Source organism: Oryzias latipes, chromosome 8, assembly GCF_053564925.1.
Source record: "Oryzias latipes strain Hd-rR chromosome 8, Olatipes_Hd-rR_3.1".
Taxonomy (NCBI): Eukaryota; Metazoa; Chordata; class Actinopteri; order Beloniformes; family Adrianichthyidae; genus Oryzias; species Oryzias latipes.
Genome location: NC_136244.1, coordinates 10,521,714 through 10,549,521, shown reverse-complemented (window position 1 = coordinate 10,549,521; position 27,808 = coordinate 10,521,714). Strand labels below are relative to the sequence as shown.

The following is a 27,808-nucleotide window of genomic DNA, read 5'->3' as shown; positions in this document are numbered from 1 at the left end:
CTCCCTCATAAAACACAGCGTCCCTCTAAAAAAACATAGAACAGCTATCATAATAATAGAGGGATGCATTTAAAAAAAAAAAGATTGATATCTTTCTAATCATGGCTCTGTTTGCAGAGGTTCTGGGTAAAGTCAGGTTGTTTCTGACCTGGGCTCCACCTGCTGACATCCAAGCTCTACTGGATGGTTTGGTGGCGGAGCAGATCATCTCAGAGGGGTACAGACAAAACCTGAAGCTGTGCCGATTTAATAAAGGAATTCCAGATAAACCAGGAGATCGAGAGCCGAACAGCCTTTTATCTCAAGGATCAACCACCCTGCACCTCAGCCGAAAAGAGATCAACGGGTTAATGTCTGGTTCATCTGGAGATTTGGAGAACATCAAAAAGTCTATGAGCCCCCTGCACATGAGTCAGGATTTTCACAGCAGCAATCCCAAACTGATGCAGGAACTAATGGAGGAGAAAGAAAAACATCTAAACAGCCTCAATCATGTCTTCTATCCAACTCTGGCGAACTGCCAACACAGTCTCAGATTCAGTGATGAAATACAAGGACTGCTGAGTGGTGACAAATTGGTGCTGAAGCCTGGAAATGATAGTGAAAGAGACAAGAAAGGGAATTCGGAGAATGGTGAGGAGTGGTTGGAGCAGGTAGAAGAAGCTGCAAGGAGGATAGCTGTGCCTCTGTGGCAGAACTGGCACAAAGGACAAAATATGTTATTGTCTTTGATTCCCTGTGAGACAACCGGCTGTGCAATAAGTGACAGTATAGTGTCAGACCGTGAAAGACAACACCCGTTCTTGGACATGGAGGAAGAAACAGAGTTGGAAGCTGCCTGCAAACCTCTCGATGGCATATTTAATTGTACCTCATTGGGAATTAGAGATCTGTGCTTGAGCAACACACTACAACTTGGAGAGTTATACTCATCTGCAGCTGGCCGTGCAGCAGGGTTGAACATCGATACCAGGGAGTTGGAGGAAGAAGATGGAACTGCCTCCCCTGTTGAAGCCTGTCAAGCCACTGAAACAAAGGACATTACTGAGAATCCTTGGAACTTGAGTCAGGCTGACAGGCCAACAGATGCAATGGATGCACAACGAAGAACCAAATATGCCCTCTCGGAAAGCTTCTGTGGTGATCTACTTTATTTATTGAAGGACTTTGAAAACACCATGCAGGAAAACTCGTACTTGCATCCTGGCATGAAAGAGAGTCTTGATTGTTGCAGGAATGAAGACAATGCATCATTATGGTCCACAGACAGAGCAGTCTTTGAGAATATAAAGTCACACCAGGGTAAGTTCATGTTCACCTTCCTTTTTTTTAAATTTAACCTCATTGCTTTCTCTGCCACATGAAGTTTATGATATGTCAAGCAGCTGGCATTGACTTAAAGCTCAAATTTTCAAATTAACTTGAAATAACAATGGAGAATAAAGTAGATGTGGCTATATTCCTCGTTGGCACTAAATGTTCGTTTACCTTTTTGGTTTTTTTTCCCTTCACAATCTCCCGGTACTTTCCTCTCCCTATCTCTCAATGCCACACCTTCTCCCTCTGTCAGTACCTGCAAGGGGTGTTGGGTAACAAGATTCCGTACCATGTATTTATAGTTAAATCAAGCTGGTGCTGCTTTCATTTTCAATTTTAACCTTGACTGCATGAACATTTTATTAATAATTTATCTAGCATGGTGTCATTTAGTATTAGTCTGGGTTCGTGTTGCAACCTCATCCAGTGGTAGCTTGCTAATGACCGAATTCGATCATCTTTTGATGTATTTTAAAATCGTTCCTAGTGGTCTTTTAATTTTAATTATGACGTTTTCAGCCAAAACTAACAAACATGTGTCCTTTTTGAGGACATAGTATCTGCAGAGCGGCAGTGGTTCTAAACTACTTTGTAATCTACCAGAATCTAAAGAGATTAGTTGATCTTTAAAGTTCATGTTTACAGATTTTTCTTCATCGCTAAAAAAGGTTTAGGTTTCTTGATATAAGACAATTAAAAAAACAGTGATGGTCCGGAGAAACTGGTATCAGTTGAATGACATAATGAGCTGGTATGTGGTTAACAGAACAGGTGGAGCGGGTGTTTTCCGTTTAGTAAATAAGACCTGCTGGTGTCTCATTGAGATTATGGATAAATGATTTATGCCTTGTAACCATTTCCCTTTAGTTTTACAAGGAGGTGCATGAAAGAGGACATCTTTCTTTTTTTAATACCTGAAAAAAGAAGGCCTAGAAAGAAGCACCGAAGACAACTGGTTTGACTTAATTTTTTTGAGAAGTCCCTTCACCTGTGCAGCGTTTACCCAGGAGATATTAGCTGTTTTTGGCACATGTTGGTGAACTGCACTTGCCAAAAAACTTCCCAAGCCGTCTTTTTTGGCAGATCAAGTTTGTCTCGTTTGTTCCACGCCATACTTTAGCTGAGCTATCACACATAGGAAAACAAATTTAAAATATGTTGAGAAGAAACTATTCAGGATCTAATAAACCTGGATGAAATACATGACTCAAAATAAGCACTAGTCCAAGTTACGAGTAACCACCTCATTGGCCCCAGCCAGTTTCTCGATCTTATCCTGTTAGAGATCAGTCGTCGTGCAGAAAATCCATTCATCTTCTAAACCCGTTTTGTCCCTTTTGGGGTCAGGGGGCTGCCTGTCCCGCCCATCCATTGGCAAAAGGCAGGATACACCCTAAATAGGACGCCACTCTATTACAGGGCCAAAACCCATATACCGTATTTTCTGGACTATAAGTCGCCCTTTTTTTCATAGTTTGGCAAGGGGTGCGACTTATACTCCGCAGCGACTTATATTAGAAATAAATTGAAATAAATACATTGTTAACCCTCCTGTTATGTTCATTTGTACACTGTACGCTCAATTGGTACACTCGCATTCACACCTAAGTCTTGCATAACATTACATTTGACAAAAGGTCAAATGTGTTATGATTAAAGTCCACAGTTGTGGACAGAACCATTGGTCTGAAGCAACCCCACCTCCCCTTCCCGCCATCTTGCTGAGATTTCTCTGTTTATAAGCTCTCTCGCTAGCTTACAGACCCTCACACCCTCAACCTGACATTACCTGTGCAACAAAAATAGTGAGCCATATTGAAGCTATCCAGCAGTGCAGTTTTGAGCCAAATGCCAGCTCAGATGAGGAAACAAATACCCACATAGATCTAGTCGCGGATTAATCAGAATGGAGCGGAGCAGGAAGCTTGTGGCCTGCCCACTGTATTTTCTACGTAACATAAACAAGCATTTTGAAACTGTTTTTTTTTTGCCTGCTCCTGATTCGCAATGATTTGAATAAAGCAATACTATGAAATGCAATTTTAAGCTCAATTTCCTTTATATACGTCCTCAGTAATTAGAAAAATGCCACAAGAAGAAGTTAAAAACACCAAAAGCAGAACGGGTGTTGATCTATTTGTGTCAACAATCAGTCACTTTTAAATACAAAAGTCTGACATGGTGCCCTCAGAGTATTGTGCTCTGACAAGCAGCTTTTTTTCATTACATATTTGGACCCATTATTTGGAAGTTCTCTGCTATTAAATTCAGATCAAACTGAGACTGCTGTCCCTGGAGCTGACCCCACCTTGGCACTTTACATGCCTGTTTAACAGTTGTGTCTTTGAAAATTAATGTCTTTTTAGCAAGAGAACATTTTTAAAATCTTACCTAAAATGTAATATGAACAAATTTAGTAGAAATGTTTATGATTGCTTCAACCAACTTAGTCTGCAACCTCTGTCTGTTTTTGTAGTTATCCAAAGCAGAATTAAAAGCAGCTCTCCTAGGTCTCTTCTATTGCCCTTTCAGAGTAAGTTTCTCTGAAGCAGATATATTTTCTACATTCTAAACCACATCTACAATATTTTTGTAAAGATAAGTAGGTCCACCATAAAAGCCCTTTAACCACACCTTCAGTTATGTTTCTATTGGCAGAGGCTTCAGGCATAGGGAGCTGTGTCACGGCAAGACTGCTAAAGTGTCCTGCACTAATGTTACGCAGGTGATGCTGCTGCATACTGCAACACACCCAGAAAGGCTGATCCAAAACAAAGGAAGACCACGCCCACTTTTATTAAAATATAACCCTTCAGTTATCATGAATAATAGATTTAATGAAAGAGGGAAGACTTGAAAACAAACTGCTCGCTTGCTTCTGTTGTGGAGGGCTGAAGTACAGATTTGGGCTGATTAAAAGGTCGGTGAAAGCTGCATGATTGTAAAGTTAAAAGCAACAGGCTGCTTATTGTTTAAGCCAAAGTTAATTTTTACTAAGGAATAGTTTTCAGTCAATCGGGTGTTGTTAAATGATTTGCCAGGACAGGCAGTTTTTTGCCATATAAAACTGTTAAATTGTTGCTGAGGCACTGACGTCATTAGTCAGACTTACAAACAAATAAACCCTACACAATCGCTTATTCACCATTTGATTGGCAACCATTAAAGAGTGTTGTTTAAAATTTCATTTAAACATTTTTCGTCCGTCTACAAACTGTAGCATTGAATAAAAATCCCCAAAATTGCTATTAACTTGTTTTTACATATAAATAAAGTCCAGCTCCTTCTGAAGATGGAACACATGGATAACCTGTTTGTAGAAGTGTTCCTTTTCTTCTTTTCTGTTTTAAAAATCTCTCTGTGTCAATGGAGATCATTTCCAGTGATGTTCCTCCACAAATTCCCAAGTTTAGAGACAAAATCCTCCATTCGAAAAATTATGCGAAACAATATTATATATATATTTAAATATATATTTATATATATATATATTTAAATATATGCATATTTTATAGGTAGATCTTCAAGACATTGTCCATTCAAAAGTACCTCACACGCCATAAAAGTGTGAGCACCCCTGCTTTAGAGGGATGGTGATTGGTCCCACTTTCTACAACAGGAGGTGTCTGTGCAAACCATCACCTGACAAATCTGGATTACACTCTTTAGTATGTGTACTAAAATTCTGTCACACTCATACAATGCAGAAGGAGACTGGCCACATGACTCTCTTTCCCTATTACTACCCTATATCTTGTGGAAGGGGCCTGCAGCTAGTGTGAGATTGAGTCCCTAGTTTGCTAGCTTCTTGGACTAAGATTGTTTAGGATGGCTAATAGGATTTACAGATTGGAAATGTTATTACATCTGATTTTGAGGGGTGCTTGTGCCCATCTTTATGCGTTGTGTCACTGTATACCCACTATCCCCTTGGCAACTGGTGCTTGCTTAGTCCTAGCTCCCCACTTCCTGTCAGGGGCCTCCATCCATCTCTTACCACCTCCGAAGGTGGCAAGGGATGCTTTGTACTCTCGGACGGTAGGTGCCCTCTAGCTCTTTGGCAGCAGGGGGCTTCTTTGTTGGTCTCACTGGTCCTGTCTTGGGGTGGGTGGTATTGGATCAGCCAGCAGTTAGAGGTTTTCTAGCTCCTTCTTCGCAAGAGGCTCTGGCTGTACTGCAACATGCAACCATATAGGTGAAGATATCACTGACAATGGAAAATATTGTAATGACCCAGCTGGTACCTCTCTATAGCCAAGCAGCTAATTAAGTGGCTTCATTGGAGAGCTGTCCATGCCCCGTACACCGCATGACCCAGGACAGTCTCAGAGAGGAAGAAGTAGGCAGAGAAAATTCCCCTTTTCAGCATCAACGCCTATTTATACAAGCACACCACAAACAGCCAAACAGCATGGAGGTCACTTGTGTCCCCAGCCCTCTCACTCATGGTTTTCACATCAAGATTCCCCACTTGCCATTAGTCTTAGGGGCTGAAGGCGGGGCTAACCCCCAGGTTGCTACAATATGTTTGTGCTTGTGTGTGTCTATTAGTGTGTTAGTGTGTATTTGTCCGATGGTTTGTGTGTGGTGTTTGCAGTTGTCTGCGTAGATGTACACGGTCAAGTGTGTGTAGAGCCATTTTGTGTAGACTTTTAAGCTCCTTTAGAGATAGGGTTAGAAGCTTGGTCACCCGCGGAGAGCTCTGAGTAGAATTGCTTCTCCGCAACATCAAGAGGAGTCAGTTATGACATTGATAATGTTGAGCCTTTTAGCAACTTTTATGGTTTATTTTGAGGTTTCCTCCTAATACCCACTGTTTCTTGTTTTGTCCTGTTTTCTCAACTCTTTACCCTCTACACCAGGTTTTATGTTGAGCAATTCCTTGGCTTGGGACAGGCACAAGCAGAACACCGGTTTGTGCTTGGCTGCATTTATTTATTTTTTTCTTTGTTTTTCTGTCCATTTGTCGATCTTGCTGTCAGTCCATCCTTGAAGTTTTTTGTTTGTTATTTACATTTTTTTGCCTTCTTTTTTTGTGTTTGTTTGTTATTTTGTGTGTGCGTTGTTTATTTTTGTTAATTTTTGGCAAATACGTCTTTGTATTATATACACAATATGCACATCCATCTCTGCAAAAGTTTGGATGTTGTTTGTTTTAGTGGCGTGGGCGGAATGCAAACACGGTGGCCGACTCTAGGTTTACGTCTTGAAATGGGCGGCACCCACAAGACGTGAAAGCTGGTGCTAAATTAGGTTAAACTCAGACTTCATTGTATAGCCCGATTTACAACTGTGTTTTATAGTTTAAAGATGAAATTAACTATAAAAAAAAAACGCCAATAAAAACAACAACAACAAAAAAGTGTACCAACTAGACATACAAAGCTTCTTTTTTTAAGTCAAAAACATAAACCAAAACAAAAGATTAAAACAAAATAGTTTAAATTTGTTTTTTATGTAATTTATTAGATATTTTAGGTAAACGAAGTGGCTTTTCTGCTTTTTGTAAACTTTCCCAGCTGCGCAGTTTTGATTTGGTTAAACGTGACATTTAGTGTATTAACATTTATTGAAAAATTATGTAGTGAGCTAAACACAACATGAACTACAGTTTGTTATCAGATAATGGCTATTGCTGATGTTGTTGGTCCTCGGTCGTACAAAGCAAGCCCACCCTTTGGCTGTGCATCAGTGGGGAAAGCGAAAGTAAATCTACATTGCGCGCAAAGGCTGTGACCGTACTGTACTAAACTGTATGTCATCTAAAGCCGAAGCTGACATCTGTATTTTATTAAATACACTTTGACAGGGAGTTTATCATAAAAGAAATAGAGAAAAGGTGTGAAGACCGGAGCAGCATCTTGGAGGGCTTCAGGTACAGCCAAAATGTTTCCACATTTTAATGACGCATGGTGGATTTGTCTAAGTGCGCAAGAACAAAAAAGATCATTGTTGTTTTATTTTGCTCATGTGGCGTGTATCTGCCTGTATTTGGATGTAATTTTAGGATTTTTCTGCGAGTATTTGACGAAAGTTGCTTATTTAAGTCACAGAGTTGGATTCCAAAGATGCGTTAATTATTTACGTAATTTCTGTCTTTGGTTATCACAAAAAAGTTAAAAGTTTCTGAACGGAAAGAAAATTCACGATAACCAAGTATTTTAGTTGCATTTACAGGGGTTAAAGATTTATTTGGCTTGTTTGTGTTTGACTTTGGAAACTTTGATAATAAATGTGCTGCTCGGGCACGTTTTTTTCACTTGAACGCGCAGAGTGGAGTGGGGAATAAGTAAAAGCAAAAGAGTTCTTAATGTCGACCCTGTTCCTTTTGGGTTTGTTTTTAGCAATTGATCCAATCTAGTTGCTTTCAGTTTGAATCTGTGATGTAGGGCGTGGCTATCTTAACCATGTGTGCGTGTAATGCGGTCATCAGCAGAGGCGGTCTTGGGTAGCTTGATGCCCGGGCGAAACACTGGGTGGTGCCACCCCCCCCTCCCCCCGACCCTCGTTCCCCTTTCCATCCTCCACCCCCCTCAATAACTCAACGCCTGCATAGATACAAACACAAGAAGAAAATGTGTTGTTTATTTTACTTTATAAATCATATAAGCATAAAATGCTTCTATGGTGCTATAATATGCTTTTATATAAGATATAGTAAGTTTGTCACACTCAACACACATCAATTTGTGTTTCCTTTTTTTTCCATTTACCTTGTTCTGTCCAACAGCTGAGTAAAGAGATGAGAGCTTAAGGTCTTTTGTGTTGGACAGGTTTTACTATTACCAAAAGGGGTTATGTATCTTCAGATCACCAGGGTGTATATTTGTCTAAACCCTTTTTTGTTTTTGTTTAAAAAAAACAAACAAATTTTCTATTTATTTATTACATTTCATGTTTTAAATATATATTTTCTTTTTCTTTTTTTAACAGAGGAAAGAGAGAGGGGGAAAATGTGAAAAAAATGTGTGTGTGTGTGTGTGTGTGTGGGGGGGGGGTAAGAAGAAATAAAAAAGGAGTTGCTAATTTGAGTTGGTTATGTTTTAAAGCTTTGTAACATTTATGCTAGATCTGCTGGTAGGACAAATATTACATCCATGGGGGGAAAATCTGACACAAAGATAAGCGGAAGATAACTGTCCATCAATACACTGTGGGTTAGGAGCGAGGGATAAAGCAGACAGGGAGCAGTGTGACAGTGTGCACGTGCAAGTAGGGGTGGAGATGCAAGCACGGTGCCAAAGGGACCCATGCAGTAATTTGGGCCCAACTGACAAAATAACTAAATGAAACAATCAAGTGGGACTAAACTGAACAGGCCAGAGCAGACTCAGACTCACTGACAAACTGGGGAAGACAGCAGCAAAACATACTGGACACATGATGGATGAGAAAACAAACTCATCAAACATTCATTCATCTTCTAAACCTATTTTGTCCCTTTCGGGGTCACACTGCTGCCGGAGCCTGTTCCTGCCACTCGTGGGCGAAGGCAGGGGACATCCTGGACAGGTCGCCAGTCTGTTATAGGGCCACAAACTCCTCACAGAAATGTCCCCCATTGGTGTTTGTTTTGACTTGAACTGGGGGCCTTCTTGGTGTGAGGCGGTGGTGGTTCATCTCAAGTTTCAGATCTCAGGCTGTAAGGCCTGATTAGCATCGCTAGCGGTGTAGCTAAAGATGTGACATTGAAAAGTTTAGAAAACCCCCTAAAAACAAGTTTGAATTAAATACTCAAATCCAAACCAGGACTCGTTATTCCATCATGTTTTTGACCAGATTGAAACAGAAACTCCCAAATTTTTGAAACTACTTCATTTTTTGTTCTAAATGTCAAGTGTTTGTGACTTAACATTTTTTCACTTGGTTCAGAAATGTGTTGCCACATTAGTGAGAGCCAACTTTCACTTTACGTGTAATCTGAGTGGCATTCATTAATTTTTAACTGGTGCAGCTTGTACCATTATATGATAAGCTTTGATTCTATTTATACTGTGAGAACGTAACCTTTCCTACTTATTACTGGCTACACTTAATACTGTATCCTTGGTAAAAACTTGACACATTTCCTGGAAACCTGGATGGCAGTTTTTCCTTTTGCCCTTTCATTTGCTGTTTTTGTCTTTCACATAAAGTTTGGATTTGATTTTTGTCTTCCTGTCGCTGCCAAACAGAACACGACGGTGGATGAGCATGCTTCCTTCTGACATTGACATTTATAAATGAACTGAATAAACTGATGTGTTTCTATATCATTCTGGGCTTGAACTCTGTCCATATGGCCAAAATCTGATCAAAACTTTCAATGGCTGCAGAAGATACAAACAGCTGAGAACAGTTATTGAAATAGCAAGTGCCTATTACGAGTATTTTGTAATAATATCTACAGCTACTTCCTTGTAATGACCAATCGCCTTCCTCCCAGTTGAGAAAAATAACAATTGGTCTCCAATTTTGTGTTTGCTTGGGTTACCAGATGCCAAGATGCAAGAAGGAGATCAGGATAATTTTATCCAGTCAGACATTCTCCCAGGTGAGTATCAAAACACTTGTTTTCTAAAGTCACTGATAGTTATTCTGTGGAGAAAGACCTTAACAAGCTTTGGATGCCTGAGCTTAACAATGATACTGGTGGTGAGATAGTCCCCCGAGGTTGTGGAAATAACTTATAATATTTCCATTTTTTTATGATCTGATTCTGAAAGGTGTTTTTTTCTGTAAACTTCTGGATTCTGTCCACCACATACAGGCAGGAACATAAGTATTTGGACAAAGACAAAAAAAAAAATTCTAATTTAGTTTCTTTACATTACCACAGTTAATTTTAAATAAAACAGCTCAGATGCCATTGAAGTGCAGACTTTCAGCTTTTATTCCAGGGGTTGAACAAAAAGATTGCATACAAATGTGAAAAACTAAAGCATTTTTTAAACACAATCCCTTCAATTCATGGGCTTGTAAGTAATTGGATAAATGAAATAACTGAACAAAAAAATGGTCATTACTAATATTCGGTTGAAAGCCCTTAGTTGGCAATGACAGCCTGAAGTCTTGAACTCATGGACATCACCAGATGCTGGGTTTTCGCCTTCTGAATGCTCTGCCAGGCCTTTACTGCAGCGGCTTTCAGTTGCTGTTTGTTTGTGGGCCTTTCTGTCTGAAGTTTAGTCTTCCTAAAGTTAAATGCATGCTCAACTGGGTTAAGATCAGGTGACTGACTTGGCCATTCAAGTTTTATTTAAGTTTTAAGTTTTCTTGTTTTATTTAAAATCCACTGTGGTAATGTACAGAAACAAAATGAGAAAGAATGGGTCTCTGTCCAAATATCTATGGTCCTGACTGTGTGTCTTGAACGCCCTCAGTAACGCATGTTCTAGCGGCCTTTTCCAATGAAAAATCTATGTAAATATGCGTTTCAGTCTTCCACGTTCAAAACTCTTTTGTTTCTCCAACCATTTTTAGGCTCAACGAATAAAATGTGTGGTCGTTGAACGCATGTGCGAAGTTAAACCAGGTTAAACTTTGACCAATGAGGGACTCGGATTTGGTAGTGACGTTTGGATGGCCTCCGTTTTAAATCACAAAAGTGACAACGGTTTGAAATTTGCTAATATAGGAGAAATTAATAACTACGCTTTGTGGCAAGCCAACTGTGTAGACAAGTGCTAGTAAACAGTAGAAAAAGAAAAGAAAATGCCCTACCTGCTATTCCAGTGTGAGCTGAACAAGCGTTTAAAAGCACTTACAAGAATGCAGCCAAATGCCCGGTTTGTCGTAGCTTGAGATTTACTCTTAACGTATATCACAATGTTTGCCTCAGTAACTTTTGTAAAGGTAAAGGTGATTCATTACTGCTAAATGAATCCACCTAAGCCAACAAAGTTAAGAAAAACAATTTTAAAAAATGTTGTGCAGCATTAAAGAGCAAGTAAAGGAAAAAAAAAGAATAGTCAATGTCTTTAAAAAAAACTGCAACCAGTTTTATAATTTTATGAGGAAGCTGCTAATAAATATGTGCACACAGAGGATTCAAGTTCACTATCATTTTGCAAAAAAAAAAAAAATTAAGATGACACTGATGGAATAGGCCAAAAGGTGAACAGCAAACAAGGTTTGGAATTACAGGTATTGTGAATAGGCTAATGCAACTAATGCTTTCTTGTGGCTTAGTGTAGCATGTAACAAACAAGTCCTAGGCCAGGGCTGGCCAACCCTGGTCCTTAAGATCCTCAACCTTTCCGGTCTTCCAGTTCTCCCTTACCTGCTTGCTAAGTAGCTGACCTTCTGTAAAGCATGGGAGTGGAAACATCATGCTTTGGGGCTGTTTTTCAGCAAAGGGACAAGGACGTCTGATCCGTGTAAAGGAAAAAATGAATGGGGCCAACATCGTCAGAAAACCTCCTTTCATCAGCTTGGGCACTGAAGATAAAACTTTCAGCATGGCAATGATCCCAAACACACTTCCCGGGTAACATTGGAATTGCTTTGTAAGAAGCATTTCAAGGTCCAGGAGTTGCCTAGCCAGTCTCTAGATCTCAACCCTATAGAAAATCTTTGGAGGGAGTTGAAAGTCTGTTGCTGAGCAACAGCCCTGAAACGTCACGGCTCTAGAGGAGATCTGCATGAAGGGGCCAAAACACTAGCAACTGTTTCTGAAAATCTTGTGAAGACGTATGCTGCGTTCGCACCAAACGCGATTGGCACGGCAGAGGCCCGGCAGAGGCGCTAGACAGTCTGTCGTCTGGCATCCCAATACAGAAAAACTAGCGGCGTAGATAAATTAGGATAATCCCCCCTCAAGAAATTTCTGCGCTGCCATCACTGCCCCCAGACTAACACACATATACCCACTTTCTCAGCAGAGCTAGCGGTGATCTGCAAAATACTTTACTTTTATATGTATAATATGCACTTGCATCTTTGTAAAAGATGTTGTTTAATTTTTGTGTGTGAAACACAGACACGCTCCCGAGGCCGGCTCTAGGTTTACATCATGAAATCGGTGGAATCCACCAGTAGCAAAATAAACTTAATAAACGAAAATAACTTATATTTCCTTAAAAATCGTTCTTTAGAGTGCCAAAGGTAATAAATAATCATATATAGATATAGTTTACTTTAAAAGGCTTAAGAAAAGCATGATGTAGACCCTTTACGAAAAGGTGAGTGGAGCGCCAGAAAATGTTAAATCTTATCTGATGGTGATTTTTTATTTTGTATTTCAGAGGATTTGTCAGAATTCCTAAATGACGACTTTTTGGGTGAGCTAATACTCAATCTCTGAAAGATGCTTTTAATTCTGATGTTTACCTTTGTACAGTTTTAAATTCCTCATCTTTTTTATTTGTCGCATTACAGTTTCCTTCCTGGATCCAAATGCACTTGATAAAGCTTTCAGCTCAATCAATGTGGATGACATCAGTCAGCAAAGTAAGTATTTTTTGTCCCACTGTGACTCAATTATAGTGTGAAATTTTGTGATGATGATGTGTGCTTGAAAAAAGTGAATTTTTCTGGTTAAAATATACAGGTTTTCTGATCCTCCACCCTGTTTTCCAGTTTAAAATAAGTTTAGGAAAGTCTCACCCCAAAAATTATTGTGACAAGTCCTGCAACAAATGGGCATTTTCTGTGAAAGCGTGATGGCGGGCTCATCAGTTTAGTTCTAACATCTTTCCCTTCCAGTTAATTGTAAACAGAAGTGCTTCACTGACTTTGCAAACTTCCTCTTTCTCGCGCTTCATATGATGTTTCTATGGCAGCAGAGACCCCCTGTCTATCCGGCGTTCTCGAGCCGAACAAACCACCAGGAAATTCAAGAAAGAGAAAAAGACAGAGTTGTGAAAAAAGAACCCGTGAGTGGAAGCAAATTTACATAAAGTATGAAAAGTTCCAGTTACTTGTTTTCAAAATACTTTTTTTTTTTTTTTAATAAAGGCACAGATAAGAACAACACTACAAAAAAAGCAAGAGCAACAGGTGACAAATCCAGACTTTCACTTATTTCACTTCCGTATCCCATTTTGGGATGTCGAAGCAAATCGTAGCTGCTTTATATGACAACTTAATTTTTTTCTTTGTTTTTTTTTGAGTCCAATAAAGACAAAGTTTCTCCTCAAAACATTTTACACGATCTACAAAAGAGCCGTCGCTTCAAAGTTAACCTTCAGGTTAACATTAGTTTTACCGCTGTTGAAACTTTCCAAGTAAACAACTATATCTAAAAGTGTTTCCCCTTTCTTGTAGGTCAACCAAAACCCCAGGAGCCACACGCCGAGACACCTTTCCCCCAGAGTGAGTTTCCCTGACTCGATAAAACCCCATTATGTTGTTGTTTTGATTTGTTTAAAATATCTATTTATCATTTATTCCTATGCCAGTTATGGCTGGTAACGGCTTCATAAGAATGTCTCATCTATGTGTAGCCATGGTTTATTCAAAAGTGAAAATAGGTCTTGCTGATCATGTTTATCTGAGTTCCCTTTTTCGTTTAAAATAGGGATCCAGAAACAGGAAGTTGAATTTTGAAAATGTCCCTTTTTATTCAAAAGAAGAACTCCCATCTTTTCTAAGTTTTAATCTTATACAAAACGTTGGTTTGTTGAAGGTATTTAAAGACCCACTCTGAGGAAAACAGTCTTTTTAACATGTTTTTGTGGTATTTTTCTGATTATGGAGGACATACGTAAAGACTATTAAGTGTAAGTGATATTTCTGAGTAGGTCTTAATTCCAATTGAAAAATTGCTGTTTGAAAAAGAGAGCAATTGGTGACAGAAAAATGCTGGACAGGCTACGAGCTCCCTGCTCCACTCCTCAATGGGGAGGGGAAGGGAAGGGGAGCGCGGTTGCTCTGCGCCAAAGGGCCCACTTACAACTCAGAGGCAAATTTCTAATGAACTACTGCTACTCTGCAGAAAGTATGTCCTAGAAAACGACATTTTTTTTATTTTGACATAATCATGATTAAAATACCACTGGGACACACCTCACTGGAGACCTGTCATGTGCCAGCCTGCTTCAAATCATCCCTGTCCCCAAAAAGTCCAGAATTACAGGACTGAATGACTACAGACCCGTGGCCCTGACCTCTGTAGTTATGAAGTCCTTTGAGCGCCTCATCCTCTCCCACCTCAAAGACATTACAGACCCCCTCCTGGACCCCATGCAATTTGCCTACAGAGCCAACAGATCGATAGACGATGCAGTAAACATGGCCCTCAACTTCATCCTCCAGCATCTGGACTCTCCAGGATCCTACGCCAGGATCCTGTTTGTAGACTTCAGCTCCGCGTTCAACACAATAGTTCCATCACTGCTCCATGACAAACTCTCCCAGCTGAATGTGCCTGACTCCACCTGCAGGTGGATCACAGACTTCCTTACGGACAGACAGCAGTATGTGAGGCTGGGGAAGCTCGTCTCAGATACTCGGACCACAAGCACTGGATCCCCCCAGGGCTGTGTCCTTTCACCCCTGTTATTCTCCCTGTACACAAACGGCTGCACTGCTGGTCACCAGTCTGTCAAACTCCTGAAGTTTGCTGACGACACCACACTCATCGGCCTCATCTCTGACGGAGATGAGTCGGCCTACAGGAGTGAGATAGCCAGGCTGGTGTCATGGTGCAGCGCCAACAACCTGGAGCTTAATGCTCTAAAGACAGTGGAGATGACAGTGGACTTCAGGAAGGCCCCAGCCCCCCTCCCCCCTGTCATCCTCTGTGACTCCCCGGTGACCTCTGTGGAGTCCTTCCGCTTCCTGGGAACCATCATCAGCCAGGACCTCAAGAGGGAGCAGAACATCAGCTCCATCACTAGGAAGGCTCAGCAGAGGATGTACTTCCTGAGGCAGCTGAAGAAGTTTAACCTCCCTGTAAAGATGCTGGTAAACTTCTACACTGCCATCATCGAATCCACCTTCACGTCCTCCATCACAGTCTGGTTCGCTGCGGCCACAGCCAGAGACAAAGCCAAGCTGCAGTGCGCCATCCACTCAGCAGAGAAGGTGATCGGCTGCCACCTCCCGTCTCTCCAGGAGCTGCACATCTCCAGGACCCGGAGGCGGGCACCCAGGATTGTAGCCGACCCCTCTCATCCAGGACATAATCTCTTTCGGCCCCACCCCTCTGGCAAGAGGCTCCGGTCCATCAGGACCAGGACCTCGCGCCACATGAACAGCTTCTTCCCCACTGCAGTCAGCCTGTTGAACAGTACCCCAACTCCCCCCAGCTGACCCCCCCACCCCCACCAAAGGACTATCGCTGCTACTTACAGGCCCCACCATCCCAGCCCACCTGTGCTCCCACCTCACTCAACTGTATATAGTGTGTTGTTGTGTTAACTTAATTTTTTTAACTTATTCTTAATTGCACCATACACCAAGACAAATTCCTCGTTTTGTAAAGTGCGCTCTACTGAACCTGGCAATAAAACCTTTTCTGATTCTGATTCTTTCTGATTCCGGGAACAATTACAATAGATCAAAAAGATTAGTGGACGGAAACTTTAACATTTAGTTTGAAGGACATTGGAATGTTTTTGCAGGGGGTGATGCAGAATCTGGATCATCTCCAGAAGACGGCGGGACAGACTTCGCTGACACTCCACCAAAAGTTCTACGCCTTTACCCACCGCAGGCTGCCACTCCACTTCCCATTCAGTTCATTGCTATCCCAGACAATTCAGGTTATCAACTGGTCCAGCTGCCTCCACCTAACTCTTCAGTCATTAGGCTACCACTGCCAAACACTCCCACCACCCCAACGTACATTTTAGGTGAGTTCGCACAATAAGGTAGTATAGTCCAAAAAAGGTCAAACTTTTGTTTGAAAGGTCCCTCTACGTTATGGGCTATTGGTGGTGCAACCTTACCGCCCTTCCCTTCTCTATGGAGTTAATTCAGTCTCAATGACTAGAAATGTGAATATTGAGATTCTTCTAATGTGCCATGTCAACAAATGTTATCATTGGCTTATGAATCTGTCACTCAAATTTATTAGCCAACCAGGCGTGTTTGCTTTCAGCCAATCGGATGAATCTGTGTATCATTCCTTCATTCCTAAAAACCAACAATGAAAAAACAAAAAGACTGCTTTATTTAAAAAAAAAAACAGAAAAACAATTAATGGATTTAATTTTTATTTTCAGAATTATGTTAATAATGGTCTTTTCTCTGACTTTCACTTTGCTGACGGCCCCTTGGCAGCTGTCTCACTGCCGTGTCTCTGTTTATAGCTCGAAGAGAATAATTCTCATACAAGGCAGAACATTTTTTTTTCTTTTGAAATGCATTTGTAGTTCATTCTCTGTGTTAATACAAAATGATCGAGATACTTGCTGTCACATTTGAACGTTTATTAGAAAAGTTATTGAGGCCGGAAGTCTGAATCTGTAAATATCTTTCTAACTTTACTGAACTGACTTAGTTTAGCCTCCCTTGCTTCAGCTCATTCATCCACTTAAAGCAGTGTTTTTCAACCAGTGTGGCCGTAAGATATGGTCAGGTGTGCCTTGGGAAATTACCCATTTTCACTGATCTAAAAACATTTACCATCTCCAGGATACCAACTCTGTGTTCATCCAAACAGGCCTGATGAAACACTGAGTAGTTAGGAATATGGAAGATCGCAAAATACTTTGTGTTTATTTGATTCTATTAAAGACACTTTGATAAGAATGACAGTACCGCGATTAAGCCGCAACTTCAGCTCTGTTTTCGGAAAAGTCCCGCCCCTTCAACTTTCTCCACCAATCATTCTTGGAGGCTTAATCATACGCCATCAGTCTGACCAATCAGAAGTGGTTAAAGTTTTCACTTCCTTGTTCCGATTTAGCTCGTAAAGTCTCTCAGTTCCAACAAAAATACCAGCTAAAGCTTGTCTCTGGTGGTGTAGCTTTCCGCGAGATCCGGTGTCAGACTTTGGAACAAGTGAACAAAACAATAAATTTCAGAGAGTGTCTACGATCTGCGGCAGATTCGCACTACATCTCCCATGATGCACCGGGTTAAAGTGACAGCGTCTCAGCGTACGATGAGTCTTCCCTGTTAAACGTCTTGAAACCACAACGAACACACAACAACAACAGTTTTTAAGTCTTCTTGATGAAATCAGAGGTAAACAGTTTAGTTCTTCTTCAAGGTTTGTGTTTATTAACAGCCAAACATCCCAGAGTTTGGTCCATGTCCTCTTTCTAACTGAAACGCTTTTCTTATAATGTCTGGATTATTTTATATGTTAAATTTAAGTAGTAATAACAACAACATTTAATAAACAGGATTAAGGTGAAGTGGCCAACAGACACATTCATTCATTTTCTGTACCATTTTTCCCTTTCGGGGTCACGGAGCCTATCCTGGCCACTTGTGGGCGAAAGCAGGGGACAACCTGGACAGGTCGCCAGTCTGTCGCAGGGTAGAATGTCCACAAACACACACCCATTCACTCTTAGATTCACACCTAGGGACAATTTAGAGTTGCCAATTAACCTATGATGCATGTTTTTGGATGGTGGGAGGAAGCCGGAGACCCCGGAGAGAACCCACGCATGTACGGGGAGAACATGCAAACTCCACACAGGAAGGTCCCCCATTGATGTAGTTTTTCACATCCCCCAGCCGGGACATGAACCAGAGGCCTTCTTGCTGTGAGGCAAGATCGCTAACCACTGCGCCACTGTGCAGCCCCAACAGACACAATTAAACTAAATTGAAACAATTTAATCATCTAAAAAGAAATAAAACATTTTTGTTAATGTTTTCAAGGACTTCATCTTTGATTGAGATAAGAGAAAAACTAATAAAACTTCAACATGTTCACTTTTTGTGTAACTACAGAAAACATAAAAATAATGTTAGTCTTTTTGTGTAAAACTTGTCAAACATATTGTGATCATATGATTGTTAAAAAAATTACAGTTGCCTTTGCACCAACATTGAATTTAAAAATAAATAAATCAATATTTAGAAAGTATATATATGAAAAAATTGGAGGTTTCTCCTCCAAGCTCGGGTCCTCTACCAGAGGCCTGGGAGCTTGAGGGTCCTGCGCAGTATCTTAGCTGTTCCAAGCACTGCACTTTCCTGGAATGAGAGGTCTGAGGTCTTTCCAGGTATCTGTTGTAGCCACTCCTCCAGCTTGGGGGTTACTGCCCCGAGTGCTCCAATTACCACAGGCACCACTGTCACCTTCATTTTCCATGCTTTCTCCAGTTCTTCTCTGAGTCCCTGGTATTTCTCCAGTTTCTCATGTTCCTTCTTCCTGATGTTCCCATCGCTTGGCACTGCCACATCCACCACAACGGCTTTCCTCTGTTCTTTATCCACCACTACAATTTCTGGTTGGTTCGCCATTACCATCCTATCAGTCTGGATCTGGAAGTCCCACAGGATCTTTGCCCTCTCATTCTCTACCACCTTCGGAGGTGTTTCCCATTTTGACCTTGGGGTTTCCAGTTCATATTCTGCACACATGTTCCTGGTTATTATTCCAGCCACTTGATTGTGGAGGCAGCTGGACCAGGGCTTGTTCCTGAGCTGCCAGGATGAGCGCTTCAGTGCTCTCCTGTAGGCCAGCCCTTTCTAGCCATTGGTAGGACTTCTTGATATCAGCCACTTCAGTTATGGTCCGGTGGTACATCCCATGCAGGGGTTTGTCCTCCCGTGAGGATCTGTCCTCCAGCACGGTATCCTCTGCTCTCCTTTGCCTGAGACATTCACTGAGCACACTGTCAGTTGGGGCCTTGAGCTTGATGTACTCATGCATCTTGGATGTTTCATCCTGGATAGTGGCTTCTACGCTCACTAGTCCTCTGCCTCCTTCCTTGCTACTGGAACAAGACGGAAATGGACTAGATGTGAGATGTGATATATTTATATATATATATATATGTTAATGAACTGAAGGGAAATAACTACCAGAGTAAAAATGTCAAATAATTTACTTGAAAGTTATTACTAAAAACTAACCTAACTTTTATTAAATCTTTTAGAAAAAACATTACGGAGGTACTGTACATCAATACAGACTATAGAGTTTCTCCTATTTAATTTTTGGATGCTGGTGTGCTGCGGGATTTCTTTCAAGGATAAAGTGTGCCTTGGCTTAAAAAAGGTTAAAAAACACTCCACTAAAGGACTTCCAGGTGACTGTAAATAAATACACATAAAAATAAAAAATGTATTATTAAATAAAGCAATCTTTTTGTTATTTTCATTGTTGGTTTTAGTTGGAAAAACAAATGAAGGAATGATACACAGATTCACAAGATTTGCTGAAAGCGAACACACCTGGTTGACTGATTTGATTGACAGATTCATTAGCCAATGATGACATTTGTTGACCTGGGACGATAGAAGAGTCTCAATATTCACCACACGCATTTTTCTCACAAATACAGAGAGATGCAGAAATGCTAGGCGATTCTGTAATTTGTATGATTTGTGAGTTTATATTACAAATTTTCCCTAAAAATTATGTTTGTGAAACAGTGTATTTGTAAAAAAAAAACTTCATGTAGATTTGTGAATTTATAGTACATGTTTGCATAAAAATATATTTGTAAATCAGAGCGTGTGTATTTGTGAAACAGTTTGTGTGCATTTCTGATTATTGAGACTGAAATAACTCCAAACCTCTCTGTTACTGAGAGCTCAGAACAGGAAGCTTGTGTATTATAGGTACTCCGGGTTATGAGACAAGCTGTTGTTTTTTGAAAAAAAAAAATTAATGCTTATAAGTGGGCCTTATAGTGTGGAAAATGTGGTAGATGTTTAAAAAACTTACACCCAGTGTGAAATGTTTATTGAAAAACACATTTCATTTGCAGTTGGTGCAAATGTTGAACATTTGTTTTTAAGTGTCAGTGAAATTTTGTTACATAACTGCCAATGCATGTATTGTCTTGTTATTTAAAATATTTCAATGTTTAATATCTTTGCTCGAACTTTGTTGCAGTTCCTGTTGACTCGCCTCCCTGCAATCACCACATACCTCCACTGTCCCCAGGTGAGTACATCCATCACTGATGCAGTGTGTAGACATGCTGTTTCCATTGGAGATCACAAATGTAAGAGTCTCTATGTCATGCGGAGTGCCTCAGGGTTCTATTCTTGGACCTCTGCTGATCAGCCTCTACATTCACTCTCTCTGTCAGATCATGCTCACTAATATTTCCTCCACATCACACTTATGCAGACGACACTCCGCTTTACCCCTGTTGGTCTCTCTGCTGCTGCTTAAAAGCAGCTAAACTCCTAATTTCAGTCAAACCCCTTTCAGTTAAACATCAACAACCCAAAATGTGTTTGTTTTGGAAACAACTTAGGAGCCGACTTTTAGAAGAATAAAGACCAAAAGTCAAGTTAAAATTCTTTGTGACATGACTGACTGAGACCTGAGTTTTCAGTAATTATATTAAGAAAACTAGATCTGCTTCTCTCTTCCTCAATCCAACAATGAGACTAAAAAATCTCTAGTCCAGACAAGATTTGGAGAACCTTATTCAGGCATTCATCTCCTACAGGCTGAATTACAGTAGAGTTTTTTAAAACAGCACTAAAGATGATCTGAGAGGTACTTTAAGCATTCATACTTGCTAAATAATAGATACTGTACAATTTTTTAGTTTATATTATAATTTCAGCTTTTGGATTTTGATTTGATTTTCCTGTATATTGCATAGCTTCTGCACCCCTGTAAAGCTCCTGGAATTGCCTCCAAGTTTAAAAGGTGGAATATAAATGGAACATTTCAAGATTCTTTACTCTGTTATATTATATTTGCAGTGGATGGCACTGTAGCCCCTATTCTGTTGAGTTCATCCCCCCCAGGTTCTCTATCAGACACAGCCAGCAAGGCTACATCCCCCTCTTGTGTCTCCCTTCGTTCTCCCAGTCATGGTGAGCATTGTCGTCACTCTCAGGCTTTCACCCTTGAGAAATATTTGTTCACAAATTTCATATGATTCCATTTCAGATAGGTCCCCATCAAAGGAGCCACCACAATCCCCCAGAATTCCTGACATTTCCCGTGAGAAAAACTTCTTTATATATATTCTTATATATATATATATATATAAATAAGAGCGGTTTAGTAACTTTTATTTTTCTTTCAGAGAGAGTAAAGGACTATATTCAAGCAGCTAAATTTCACATGTATCAACAGTCCCTGGAAATGGAGGAAGGCCTGAGCATTACGTTTCATTACGTAGACCAGCATGTGAGCCAAAGAGAGATTTATCGCTCAGGAAAAAACACAAGCAAATGTTCGGACAAGGAGTTTGCCATCACTGGACGTACACAACGACAGAAAAACTTACTGCAGCTGAATCAAGTAGGATTTCATGATCGATTGAAGCTGCTTTTAGATTTATGTTTGTTTCAAATAATATAGCTTGCAGAGTGGGAGCAAAGTTAAAGTTTTTGTTGATTGAAACTCACTGTGAATTATGTTTCTGCTTTTTCTGCTAGATCTTTGAAAGCTCAAACGTAGGAAAATCTGTACGCTGCATTTTGCTACTCGGAAACGCAGGAATGGGAAAGACCACTTTGATCAAGAAGTTGTGTCTTGACTGGTCCAGGAACTCCTTACCTCAGTTTGACTTTGTTTTCCTACTTGACGGGAAAGGACTCACGCTAACAGAGCCCATTTACAGCCTTCAGACGCTCCTTTTTGACCTTTCTTCCGTCGCTCCTTGTGTTGACCCCAATGAAGTGTTTGCTCAAGTTCTCGCAGACCCTAAACGCGTCCTCCTCATTTTCGATGGCTTTAATGAGCTACGGGACTACGAGAGCCTACTCCAAACTCAGGAGAAAGATTGCTTCACTCTATTGCAGAAAGACAGCAAGACGCAGACCTTCACAGTTAGGCAGCTATACTCCGCCATTTTTCAGAGGCTCCTTCTCCCAGGATGCACTCTACTCCTTTCAAGCCGGCCGAGAGGTGCAGCTAGCCAGTTACTCCGACGGGTGGATACTCTTCTGGAGGTTTGTGGCTTCACCTCAGACAGTATTGAGTCTTATATATTTCATTACTTCACCGATCCTGCCTTGAGGGCGTCTGCTCTTGATTGCTTGAAAAGTAGCAGCTACCTATACCATCTGTGCTGGAACCCTGGACTCTGCCGGTTAGCATGCATGGTTTTAGAGCAATCCAGAAACTCTGAGAACCTGCCAAGAACTTTGACTGAACTATGTCATCAAGTTGTCTCTCTGAAAATGCAAAAACATGCAAAGACCCCAACAGTATGCGGTAGCACTCAGACACAAACTACTACACAATCGACACAAAACAGTCCAACAGAGCATTCAAAAACTTCTCAAGAAAGGATATGGAGGAAAACGTCCCCAAACAAAACCAGAGGAAGAGTGAGCACAGTCCCTCGCATGCAAAAATCCAGAAAAGCTAAAGAGTTAGGCAAACAGGAACACAATAAGAATGGGTATAATCTGTCCAAGGATGCAGATGAAAGTGAGAACAAAGACTTGCTGCTCCAGCTGAGTGCTTTGGCGTGGGAGGGGGTCAAATCCAACTCCTCCACAATCCCCAGGGATCGATCCGTACCAACTGAAGTCAAAGCTTTTGGCTTAGGCTTGGGGGTTCTCTGGCCTCAGAACCTAGAGAGGAGGAGAAGGTTCTCAAATGGAGAAACAGACAACAGAAATGAGAAAGAGAGAAGAGTAGAAGGACAGAGCGAGAAAAACGGAGAAGACGTCAGCACTGCTGATTGTAAAGATCTTATTCTGGCCTGGACCAGCCCTTTTCTTCAGAGTTACTTGGCGGCTGTCCATTTGTCTTTGTCAAGGTAAACTAAATAGAGCAGTGAAACGTTTGCCCTTCACACAGTTGAGGGTAAACCCGTTCTCCTGTCTTCTTTCGCTTTTGATTTTGTACTCCTCTAAAGTCTTTAATCTTGTTTATTTTCTTAGGATTGTCTCAGACCGCTCTTTTCTTCAGGCCCTCCCTTTCCAAATGGGTACCAAATGGCGCCGGCGGCCAAAAAGAGAGGAGCTTGAGCTCACTCAGAGAATTGTGGTTGGACTACTTTTCCACAAAAAGAAAAAACTTCAGCTGCTCCACTCACACACAGAGACTGTCTTCAGAAATACGCTGATCAGCAGACAGGGTTTGGTAGCAAAACACCTCGCAGGCCTTTCCTACAGTGACCTGGGTTCTGCCCAGGTCCTGGAGCTGTGCCACTACGTCTATGAAGCAAGTGTTTCTCAGGAAAGCAGTGGCAGAGACCCCGGGGGCACAAAACTAGCCACCCAGCTGGCAGAAAACCTTCCAGAATCTCTCAGGTTTAATGGGGTTCCTCTCAGTCCACCTGATGTGTTTACCATAAAAAACGCTCTGCTGACGGGAGCGGCTGAAGGCAGAAGTTTCTGCTTGGATTTTGAAAACACTGGGATACAGATCAGTGGACTCAGAGCTCTGGTGAGCCTCAACAACATCAATTCATTCAGGTAAAAATTCCCACATACCATATTTATCACTATCCAATAAATTAGGCCTGAAAACAAGCAAACAGATCTGTCTTTACTTCAGAAGTCATCCTAATATAGAGGTTTTTAGGATTGTATTTGAAGGGAGGATACTACTATCCATTCTTTTCATAAAATGCTTAATCAAACTGCAAAAAGGACCACATAAATGAAAGATTTGGTCTTGCATGCTTGCAATGATTGAATTTAAACACATCAGAAAACAGTCAACTGAGTCAAGAGACCACAGTTGAAGAAAAGTTCATGAAATCAGCAAACAAAACTGATTCTTCTTTTTTTTCCACACATTGGGTTGTAATGATGACTTTTTTTGCTGTAAAATAAACATAAAAAAAACTAAACCTACCATGTCTCAATCCAAATGGTATTTTCCAAAATAGATAATAGATTGATTTATTTCATTTTGAAAGGATTATTTTTAATGGTAAAAGTTGAGTCAAAATGATTAACGACTTGCCTCAGGGCAAGGGTTAAAACTAATTCCTAGTTTAAGGCATTATTGTTTTCATGTAGGAAGTATATGATGGATATGACCTATTTTGTTAAAAATAAAAAATACTGAAACACAAGAAAATCTGTTTCAGAATGGCTCAACTTGAAAGCATGAACGTCTAAATCTCCATGTCAGCTAAACAAAACAAAATAGATTTTTAAAAAATCTCCATAAAAGACCATCTTTGGTCTTTTGGTCCGTCTTGATAAACTTTGCGTCTTCCTCAGGGCGTGCATCGCTGACGTCATCAACCTCTGGGAGCAGCTGGAGCAAAGTGGCGAAGAGGAGCTCCTGCAGGGAGCAGTGTCAAAGTTTCACATCCAACCTCTGAAAGCCACACAGGTGTGTCACATAGAACACCTGGAGAAACTGGTGAACATCCACACAAACAAGAGGCTATCGGAAAGGTAGGGTCCCTCACATAGACCCCATTCAAGTCAGAGGCACTGGGAAGCACATTAACTCTGTCATTTCGCTGTAGCTCTCGCCTGTCGGACTCCATCCTGACAGATGGGGTACCGGCGGTCAAAGACTTACACAAGCTGGAGTTTGAGTAAGTTTGACAAATATTTAAACGTAGAATGTTTTTCTGTCATAATTACGTTTTTACGTAATACATCTGTTGACATCCCTTGTTCCACAATTTATCTCAACAGCAGGACAGTAAAAGACATGATTGATTTTTCATATTTTCCTTTGACTTGTTTGGTCAATTTAATAATTTTGAAGACTGGAATTTGGGGAGAAAGAAGAGAATCTAAGAAGGAAGAGATAAGATTCGAGGAGGTGGCACCAAGGAATTACACAATTTAGATTTTGGACTTTGTGTCTTTGTTGTGACTGAACAAAAAAGTTCTAAGAGGGGAACTTGCCTCTGAAATGACACCTTAATAAACTTATCATAATGTTTAAAGAAGTCACAGAGCGAAGTCGGTGCAGGCACTGTAGCCGTTACCATGACAACATTTTAAATAGGCCGCTTTTGTAAAAAACAATTTAAATTTAGAAATATAAAAGATTAAAGTACTAATAATTGCTTTAATGTGTATTTCTTTTGTGATTGACCGTGGTGGGATAACGCCCTTCGAGGTGTCCATTATCAGAAAGGAATGGACTTAGCGGAAGCAACCGTCCAGCGTGAAAATGAGACTATTGTGATTAAAAAACACACTGAATTGTCTATAACAATTATTCGCAATCAATGCTATAGTTTGACACCCTCAGTAGAAAAGGAAGGAGATGATAGTGATGTTGACTTTTTCTATAGGCTTGGTTCAGAGGAGGGCCCTCTGGCTCTTCCTAAGCTATGGAACCTTCTACCAGGGCTGCATAACCTCCAACACTTGGAGTAAGCAAAAACACAAAATCTTCATTTTTTTGGATTTATTAGACATGTTTGATTACAATCTTTTACTTTTCAGCCTAGAAGAAAGTAAAATTGAGGACCAAGGAGCAGAGAAACTGGCAAGCATATTACACTCACTCACCTCTCTGGAAGTACTAAAGTGAGTTCTCTTTGGTGCAGTGTTCATGCTTTCTCTCATTTTTTGACTAACAAAGCATTTTTTTTTGTTCTGTTTGATTTTAGTTTGTCACAGAATTGCATAGGGGACAAAGGGGTGAAGAAACTGGCACATGCACTGAAGGATCTGCCCAAACTGCACTGTTTAAGGTATCGAATGCACACATACGCACACTCATGTCATCTATAAACAACATCTTGCCTCAGACGCAAATTTTCACATCCTTTTTTTTTTTGTCTGTTCCAGTCTCTACAGTAATGATATTTCCGACGAAGGGGCAGAGAGTTTGGCGGCTGTCCTCCCACACATGCCGTCCCTCACACATCTTGAGTAAGTGGCTATAATAATTAGTTTTTAGCCGGTTTTAAAATAGAAAGCTTAACTAAGCTCACTTGCAGAGTCAAAGGATGGCAAAGTTTCACATTTGATAATGCTTTGGAAGCCCATTGAGACGACTGTTGTTGTGAATTTGGGCTATACAAATAAAATTGAATTGAATTGTTTTCTGCAGTCTGGGCTACAACAAGCTGCGAGATGTTGGAGCGCAGAGTCTGGCACTCAGTCTGAGAAACTGTAAAAAGGTTAAAACCCTGAGGTGAGCTATTATAATACCTAAATAAAACACCTTGTGGCCGATTTATACTTCATAGCAATCAATCATCCACATTTAACCCTTGTGCTGTCCTACGGGGTCAAGATGACCATTGACGTGTTCTCCCTACCATGACAAAGGTGGATAAAGGTGGAGAGGATTTCATGTAATCCATGGAAACCAGTGAAGGTCACAAATCATTGAAGAAAAATGTTCCGCGCACTGTCTAGTGGGTCTAGATGACCTCACTCTCAATGTCAAAGTGAAAATATCCCAAGAAAATATCCTAGGGGATAGCACAAGGGACAATCAGCATCAATTATAGTGCATCCCTACCGTAACTGTGGCGTCTAGTTAAGTTTTTCTGTCAGGAACTGGAGGTGTAAGACCCAATATGCAGGAGACCAGGTTTGTTGGCAGAAACTAAAACATTTAAAAAGGTAGGTGGTACATTAGGGGTTTTTTTGTATTTTAAAAGCCTTGAAATATCAAATAACATGCTTTTTCAAAAATTTTTAAATTTAAAGGGATTTGCCACCAGCTCCTTATCTTAACAGAATATAGCTGAAGTTATAGTTCCATTAGAAAGTAAATATACAGTGATGATAATGACTAAACCCGCTTGTATTTAGAATGCAGTAAAAGCAGCCTTGTCTTCGAAATCCTGGGACGTGGAAACAGCAATTTTATAGATGGAATTTGCACCGGAACTTTGAACTGCTCAAAATTAGGTATAGGCTGAATTGTGCGATATGCACGAAATTGTACTACAGGCGTAAAATTCCAGTCACGGACTGCGGATTATGTCATTACCTTGTGTCACACACTTCGTAATTTGTTTTGTTTTTTTAACTTATTTTGCCTCACTTTTTTTACAGAATGTGGAACCAGTGTATCCCATATAGAGTGCTTGAGAGACTTCAACGCCAGGACAGTCGCATCCTTTCGCTATAGGAAACTTTTATGTTTTAAGCTGTGTCAGAAACAATTGAAAGAATCTCTCAGGAAAGGAGGTCCAGAAGAACTCCAGGACTGGCTGCACTACATTAATCAATAATTGGTGCTTTCTCTAACAGGTCAAAAGATGAACTGTTTATTTTGTCTGTGTTGTGACTTTATTCAAACTAAAAAAAACAAAAAACTTTTCACTACAGTGTTTGTGCTTTTTTGTTGTTACATTTTTAAATAATTTCTCACTTGTATAAATTGTGGGGAAAAGCTGCATTAGCTTTCTCAAAAATTACGTCGTTAACACTTCAGAAATTCAATGTTTGTTCTATGTTCACTTTACAGCTTGGGTTTTATTTAAAAACTGTTGTTTCACTTCCTTAAATGAACAATTTCTATTCTTCATTTTGATTAAATTGACCTTTGATAGTG

The 27,808-nt window shown here is 40.4% G+C and overlaps 1 protein-coding gene across 8 annotated transcripts; it reads left to right on the top strand.

Annotated features, from left to right (window-relative positions):
• ciita (class II, major histocompatibility complex, transactivator) lies at positions 1-27,808 on the top strand. Of its 8 annotated transcripts, none has more exons than XM_023957690.2 (22): positions 2-1,302; positions 9,794-9,850; positions 12,543-12,578; positions 12,676-12,747; positions 13,083-13,172; positions 13,255-13,296; positions 13,564-13,611; positions 15,864-16,094; positions 20,273-20,323; positions 21,103-21,216; positions 21,293-21,346; positions 21,432-21,649; positions 21,787-23,120; positions 23,245-23,781; positions 24,541-24,720; positions 24,795-24,866; positions 25,581-25,661; positions 25,735-25,818; positions 25,902-25,985; positions 26,083-26,166; positions 26,348-26,431; positions 27,307-27,808. In XM_023957690.2, the coding sequence occupies exons 1-22, from the start codon at positions 102-104 to the stop codon at positions 27,380-27,382; spliced, it is 4,830 nt and encodes a 1,609-aa protein (XP_023813458.1). In that variant the 5' UTR covers positions 2-101; the 3' UTR covers positions 27,383-27,808. The 8 variants fall into 8 exon arrangements, with proteins under 8 accessions (XP_078807561.1, XP_023813458.1, XP_023813459.1 ...); XM_023957689.2 differs by having other exon boundaries at positions 3-1,302; positions 13,080-13,172; XM_078951436.1 differs by lacking the exon at positions 2-1,302 and adding an exon at positions 7,034-7,192.